At 29.0% G+C, this 8206-nt stretch overlaps 1 protein-coding gene across 1 annotated transcript in view; it reads left to right on the plus strand.

Moving 5' to 3' along the window:
- The window catches only part of LOC106460270 (beta-arrestin-1-like), a 38705-nt gene extending 35380 nt beyond the window's left edge, over window positions 1–3325 (plus strand). Inside the window, exons 12-13 of the mRNA XM_022386939.1 lie at window positions 1046–1192; window positions 2004–3325. Of these exons, the coding sequence (XP_022242647.1) occupies window positions 1046–1192; window positions 2004–2094 (238 nt within the window). The 3' untranslated portion in view covers window positions 2095–3325. The remainder of the gene's footprint in view (window positions 1–1045; window positions 1193–2003) is intronic.
- The last annotated feature ends 4881 nt before the right edge of the window (window positions 3326–8206 follow it).

Raw genomic sequence — 8206 nt, forward strand, 5'->3', positions numbered from 1 at the left:
ATTTATGATTTTTTAGTTATTCAAATGTATATATATAAAACCCCAAAAAATATTTTGTTTCATATTCCCCACATGCAATTTCTTTAAAAGCTTAGCAACCTATGTTAAGCAGCAACTGAGTACAAAGATTGTAACTAGAAGAGATAATTGTTTGCTTTACTTATTTATTTACTCTTCTATGTTTTAATGAAAATAAGTTTAAGAAGTTATTTCAAAATAGCATTAATCTATATATGAATAATAATGGAAATGTGACTGTATTTTACAAAATACTAGTCTACTAAAATACAGCCAAGACAAGTTACTTTGCACAGACCAAAAATTAGTTTTATGTCATTTGATACGGTAACACGAGTGCACATGAGCCACGTCATTGTAACTTCTGTATTGTTAGCCAGGCGTGGCTGAAAGGTCAATAAAATAAAAATAATAAATATATATAAATGTATAATGTTATGAGATTTAAGCTAGTTTGTCTAAACATTTATGTTTTCATGTTATGATTTGTGTTTATTCTATAATGGAAGAGGCATGATTTATATTTATTTCCTAATTTCTTATGGTGGTTGCAAGATCGGTCAAATCTACCGAACATGTACAGACAGTAATTACTGAAAATAACAGATAAAATTTAAAGTTGTTTCTTAAGAAATATTTGATAACTATCTGGACATTATAAAGATTTCACATGTAAAATTTCAAAATTTTCTGATGCATAAAAGTATTTTTAATCTTAAAATGAATATTAGTTTGCATGACAGATAGGCAACATGTGAAAAGAAAAAAAGACATGAAAAAAACGTTACTTTATAAACCTTAAGCTGTAATAAAAAAAAAATTATATTTTGCATATGAAAGCATTGTAATGTTTACTGATAATCTGCCAAATTCCAGTTACATTCGCTTACTAATTTAAAAGTTGTAGCATGAAACTATAACAAGCACAAACTGGTTACGAGATCAGTCCTAGGGACGGAACTCATGCTGAAAAGAGTTAAGTTGGTGATTACGTGATTAAGAAAAGGAATGCCTTTTGTTTTTTAAGTGATGTGGTTGCGGAACTTCCATTTATCCTCATGAACCCTAAACCAGAGGAGCCACAGGGTACTCCTGTTCATCCGGTGCAAGGCTCGGGGGAACAGAATGATAATGAGACAGTTCCTGTTGATACCAATCTCATTCAACTTGACACGTAAGTAATGGTTTGCAACTCCTTTGTTGTAAGTGTGCATTTTGTTTTCTAATTATTGCTATTGTTATAAGAGACTGTAATAAGAACTATACAAACTCTGTCCACTTGTTCTAGTTAAAAACTTTAACATAACTGATGTTGTAGCATTGCTGTGTGGGTACAAACTTACATTACTTGTATTTAGCAGTCATAATCTATATGACTTTTATTATTACTGTTGTTGTAGTAATTAAACTACTTAACCTTTTATTCATTGCTGCCTTGATAATCTTACACTCTATAACTAAATCTATTAAGCTGACTAAGACAAGTATAACTTTTATCGCTGTGTGGTAGTTCATCGGCCTAAACAAGTGAAACTTTTACCACGTTGTTGATTACAATACTTATAAACTTTTTTTTATTATTATTTCTAATTTAATTTTATGTTTATTATTTTATTATAATGATTATTCTGCATTGTTAACCAAGTATATTAATTTAAGGTCACCTAAGCCTACTGGGATGGCAAAACCTTGTGAGATATTATTGTATTCGTTACTGAAAACATCATTAACAGGTATTCTAATCATTATAAGTAATTATTAGTTTGAACATTATACTTAATTATCCACACACACACACACATTACCAGGTATATATTTTTAATTCTCCTCTTTTTTAGGTAGCATGCTATGATGAGAAGTAATTATTAAATAATTTACACATTAATATTTGTGTATCACTTCTGCAGTTACATTACTTAATGGCTACTTCAAAATTGTATTTCTGTGATGATAGTATTGCAGTTTTGTTTTCTGATTGATTATAGTGAGGGAACAAGTGGATTATTAGATCAGGATGATGACATAATTTTTGAGGATTTTGCAAGACTTCGGCTGAGAGGAGAAACTGAAGCTTGAAGATGTGTAACAGATTACATTTGAGAGAGAGGACTCTTGTTTCTGAAAACAGTATTTTCCACTACTTAAGGTTTGTAGTGAACAGAGCATCATCAGTGCTTATCCAGAAACATTAAACCAAAATGGATGAAGAGACAGTTACTTTTTAAAAGTGTCTAGTGGGGTTCTTTAATATTAAATCTTTCTGTTTCATTCAAGGTTTCTAATATTTTAATGATATAAACAAAGGTATGCACTTATCTGGATCCTGATGTCAAGGATTTTGTACGATAAACATCAAAATGAAGCATGAAAAGTTTCGATCAGTGTATTCTAATTGACTAAAACTATATTTTAACCCTATCTGGATAACAGACAATTTTCAGGTGTCAAGTACACACCTGCATATTAAATTTAAAAAAATCTATGTAAAAATAATATTTCCACTGTATTTCAGCAATTTTTTAACTAAAACATATTTTATGATTAATATTTTATCATTTTTTAACATTTAATTAGTATAAGTTGGAAAGAAATATTAAGGAAAAAAGTTATAATTTTCATTTCTGCATTCTTCGATGGGACGGCTGTAAGTTTACGGAGACTTACAATGATAAAATCTGGGGGTTCGATTCCCCACAATAGACACAGCAGATAGCCCAATGTGGCTTTACTATAAAACAAACAAAAATTAATTTCTGCACAGCTCAGAGGAGTCTCTTGTAAACAGCATTCATTGATTTTTTTTTAGACTTTTTTTTTCTCATTCTAATGTATAGGTTTGTATTTTCTGATAAGTTATCATCCACACTTTATTTTCTTTCTCTGTTAGTGATTTTATTACTACAGCTCTTTGTTACCACCCTTTTTAAGATATCACAGCATGTGATATAAACAATTACTAATGAAGTTCAGCCTTGAAAATAGCTATAGCCATCAGTTAAATATGATTGGATAGAGCAGGTTATAAACTATTTACATCAATGTAGAGTAAATAAAGTGGCTTGTGCAGTAATTTGTGGTTTCTACTTGTTGTGGTGAACAAGAGAATCAAGTAGGAATTTTAAAAAAATTAAGAACAAATCACAGATCTGGGGATTTTCTTATAGTTCCTTTGAACATTCTTGTTTGTTTATGAAAATGTTTTATTGTTAGATTACATCTATTCGAAAGATACAGAATTTTTATTCTATGACAAGACATCATGTAAGCTTAGTTAGGTTTAAGAAGTACAGTAGGTGATGGCAAGAAATTCCAATGACTCAAGTCCTTATTTATTGAATATTATTGTCACATTTTATCTTATTCAAACACTGCACACAATTATAATTTTATTTATTGAAAAGGAACAATATTTTAGATTAGATATAGATTAAACTAGATCAAGAATATTGTTAGCAAAAATCACAATACCTAGTAAGAAGGAGGCAACAGTGTGCAATTTTGAAAGGTGGATCTTAGGTCACTGACTTTTTACAGTTTTTTGCATGTTTTAAGATTTATAGCCCAAAAGTGGTGAATACTGGCAAGATATATGAAGTGAAACCTTCTGATCAAAAATAAATTTCAATTGTAAGATGAAAAAAAGAATTTTATTGTTTTTGTTTTTTTTCAAAAAGGTGTCTTACAACAACATTTTAGAAAATTTACAATCCCCAAAAAAAATGCTGAAAATAAAATATGCACATATTGTGATTTAATAAGCCAAAACTACATGCTGTTTAGTTAATACCTACTAAGTTATGTGCAATTTGGTTAAGTATTTTCATTGTGAGAAAGAATAAAAATCGAGATATCAGTGACATTTGTCCAGTACAGAAAAAATTAAGTTTTGAAAAATTACCATTTACATTTTTTTGACTTATGAATAATTTGAGATTACATGAATATTATCAGTCAACTAACATTCGTAATAATGAGTAGAGGTATTTTTTGAAGAGATAATTTGTGGAAGAACAAACAAATATAAAAAAAATTAAACCAGCAGCTATAAATGTCATTGATGACAGTTTTTATTCTGATTATCAAGATTGAAATGTTTTTGAAAGGCTTAATAAAGACATTATAGTGCAATATTGATAATACGTAATCATGAGAAGTCCAAAATTCATTTGTTCTGGAGTTTTTATAATAAAAAAAGAAGTCATGGTAAATAATTAATTTCATGTCTATAAATAGAGACAAAAGTGAAATATTTTACACCTGTTTTTGTATTTCTAAAATAAGATATTGAGTGGTATAACAAATATATAGAAGAATTACAGTTTATAATTTTATTTTAATCTTCAACTTGCGTAAAGAGAAATGAAGTGTAGTATTGGATTATAAACTTTGAATTTTTAAAACTAAATTAAGTATTGGACCCACAACCTTCAACTATTAAGGACAAAGTGGTGTAGTGAGTATATAATATTTAAGAACAGGGCTTATTTAGTTGTTTATGTGAAACCTAAGGCTTGTGCTAAAAAAAGTGGTTTAATACAATTTTTTTATAGATATTTAAGAAGAAAAAGTTGTTTTATTGATCATGGGTGATTGTCTTAAAAGAACAAGGTTCTGTGTGGAACATATTTTGATCTATAGTGTCATATAAGATAGTCAAAATTCACAGAAGAATATATACAAACGTTTCCTTGTTACGTACATAATTCTTTACTGAAAGTGAACAAAGTGTTTCTGTCTTAAAGAACAAACAAAGATTAGATTATTGTGTGACTGATTTAGTATTTTTAGTAAGAAAATTAAGACATTTTTCACAGTTCTGCATTAACAGGGAAAAATAGAATCCAAATCAGTTATACACACTTGAGTTGTTTGTTGGAATTTAGTCTTAGTTATGTAGAGTGTCATTCTTGTAACCTAAACTTTAATCCAATCACTGATGAAACTGTGAACTGAAACAGTACCTAATTCATCTTTAGTAGTTGCACTACACAAGCAAGATGTATTCATTAATAAATGTTGGAAAAATACACTACAGAGATCATATCTTTTTGTAAGGTTAGAATCTCTCTAGAGAAAGTACTTTGGCTTACTGGTTTATGTCTATATATATTTTTTATCATTTATGATTTAGTATACTTTTAGGGAAGTATAATTACACTTTACAGCAGCCCACAGAATATTCTGTATGTTTAACCACTTCATGTATGTTTTTTTCTTTGTTTTTAATGTACAAATATTAAGCTATAAAGCATTCTTTACTTTTGAATGACTTAAACTATTTTTTTATCCTTTTATACATCAAGATCTAGCACTAGTCATGGAACAATTCTAAATCAATGTTTTTGTGAGTTCATTTTGAACTTTATGCTGAAAATTTTGAAGAACTCCCTCAGCTTTTTTTTTTTTCTCTCCAATGCATAGTTAATGTGAGTCAGGTAAAACCCCATATTAGTAAATAATTTGTATTGAATCTTTTCTTTCTGTATTATAATCTAGTCCTCATTTACATCAGATTAACTCTTAAATCATTTGGCTTACAAAGCTCCTGTATATTAGTTTATATAGTGTAAATATATATATATATATATATATACACACACACACACAAATATATACATGAATTTGTATGCAATCAAATGTGGTTTCTATCTATAACTTTCTTACTATGTTTTTGCTTGTCAATTTTCAATATTCCTTTTTTATATATTGTAAAATGAAAAGAATACTTGTTGGATTCAACAAAAGATTTCTTAAAAGATTAGTCATGTTTTGTGAAAGGAACTGGTATAGAAGTTAAGAGTATACAAATAACTTGCATGTTTTTGTGTGAGTGGTGTTTTATGACATTTTATACTTTCTTATATAATTTGTGAAACTATCCGTTTGCAACACTTTACATTTTTATATTAACATGTTATTGATCGCTTTCTGTGAGAGAAAAAAAAAATTTTTTTCATAAGGAAACTACAAGGTGGGAAATGTCTCATTTTGAAAAGAGATGTAGTTTTTGCTTATTCAGCTATGAACTACATTTACACTGACTGTTATATACTACAAATAATAATAATATTTTATTGTTTTTACAAAAAACATAAAGTTTTAACTTCATGTTGAACTCTACAGTCAACCCCCCCCCCCCCAAAATAATTATAAAAGATAGAGAGCGAAATGATAAAGTTGTAAAAAAAAATAGTATGATCTTTAGGAATCTAAAATCCAATAGGCCTAACATTTGTGATAATACGTAAACTACAATATTTTCTTTCACAATGTCCTTTCAGACTTCAAATCAGACGTACATTTTGAAATGCTATTTTTTCCCACCTCTGATTTATAATCCGATGTGAACAAATGAAAAAAAAATGTGAAAGAAAGCAACTGTTTTTATCAGAAATGTTTAGCATGTTGGTTTCCAATTCTTCGCTAGTTTCCAGCGTTTAAACCGTAATTAGAAACTTGAAATAATTTGTAATTTTTTATTCATTAAAAGACATATTTACAGAATAATGGTAACAATGTCTCATTTCTGATACTTTACCTTGAAAAGATTAAAATATAGTTAGTTTTGCTGCAGAAATTTGATTTTGCACACAGCGTTATTGATTTTTGTAACACTAACAATGGAATTCATTTTATAAAAACCTAATGTGTAGATTTATAACTGGAACTTTTACAAATTCAGTAACTAACTTGTTTGTTTTTGTTCTTACGTAAAGTTGCAATTTTGCAAGTAACTCGGTATTTTGCTAAATGTGCACTTGTGTGTTTTTAAGTATATCTAATACTTTTACGTTTACAGATTAACCAGATGTCTAGTGCTAGTGTTGGGATAAAAGTACTCGTTGATTTAAAACATTGATCATTTGTTTAAATTTAGTACATCCATGTGTTGTAATAGTTTGAATAGTGCAGTATATTGTTGTACGCTTGATTATTGGGTAGAACTGTGTATTATAGTAATTGTTAATATTAATCACAGGAACAATGTATTTTTGTCTAACCAGCATTTGAACCCATAGTAAGTTCGTGTAAAACTCACCACAGAAATCGGGTATCATAATTTTGTCATTGTTTCGCCGTATCAATCAACTAAACGTAATACTTTTTTTTTCAGATGTGAAAGGTAAAAACAGTATGTACTATCATCAACGTTTTGATAATAGATTTTTTTCTGCATACGTAAAAGAAATAAGCGATCATTGTGAACTTAAAAAAAGGCTATGATGTACCTTGGTAACAGTCAATTTTTTATCGTTAGAAAAGTAATGGTCAGATTGTAGTACCAGTAGTTTCTTATATACACTATTTTAAAATCAGTTAAAAAGTATAAATCATGTATAAAAAAATAACTACTTGCAAATCAGCTAGTTTTACCCTTTCCTACTATTATGTTGTCAATAAAATTTAACCGACGATTTATTCCCTGGTTCGTGTATCCTATGTGACTTGCTAGCATTTGTAAAAAAACTAGTGGCTTGCATGCTAAAACTCGGTTACGAATACGCGTGGTGGGCACAGTGCAGATAGCCCATCGTGTCACTTTGCGCCAAAACACAAATAATTGTTTGTAGCGAAGTACAAAGATACACAAAAGACTGTCTGTCTGAGCCTACCACGGGTATCAAAACCCGGTCTTTAGAGTTATAAGTTACCGCTGTGCCACTAGATGGCAACATAAACATTTTGTGAAATATATAGGTAAAAAAGGGAAAGCAACATTTCTCTAACGACCTGCATGGTGTGGGGTCATCCAGTTAGTTAATGGTAAGTTTACGAACTCATAATACAAAAATACGAAGTTCGATTCCCCGCTGTGAACAGAGTGCAAATAGTCTATTTAAAGTAGTATGAATTTCAAGAAATAGACAACCTGAAAATGTTTAATGTTCCACTTACAAGCACTTTTAGTATTCAGCGAAAGCGAACGTTTAGATTTTGATTAACAATGGTTCGTTTGGTCCTGGATAATATGAAAGTTTACAAAAATGGGATTTTCTTCATGATGAATAAATAAAACTGTTATTTAATATAAAAATTATAACGTAAAACTTTCTAACTATGAAAAATAAAAGTTTCACTTCTAAAATGACACTTGATCTAGGTACTACCTAAGAGTATCATCTCGAAAATATTCGAAAGGGTTAAGAATTATAAGATACAGCGATTTGATTTTTTACGATAAACAAGT

This window comes from Limulus polyphemus, unplaced genomic scaffold, assembly GCF_000517525.1.
Source record: "Limulus polyphemus unplaced genomic scaffold, Limulus_polyphemus-2.1.2 Scaffold738, whole genome shotgun sequence".
Lineage (NCBI taxonomy): Eukaryota > Metazoa > Arthropoda > Merostomata > Xiphosura > Limulidae > Limulus > Limulus polyphemus.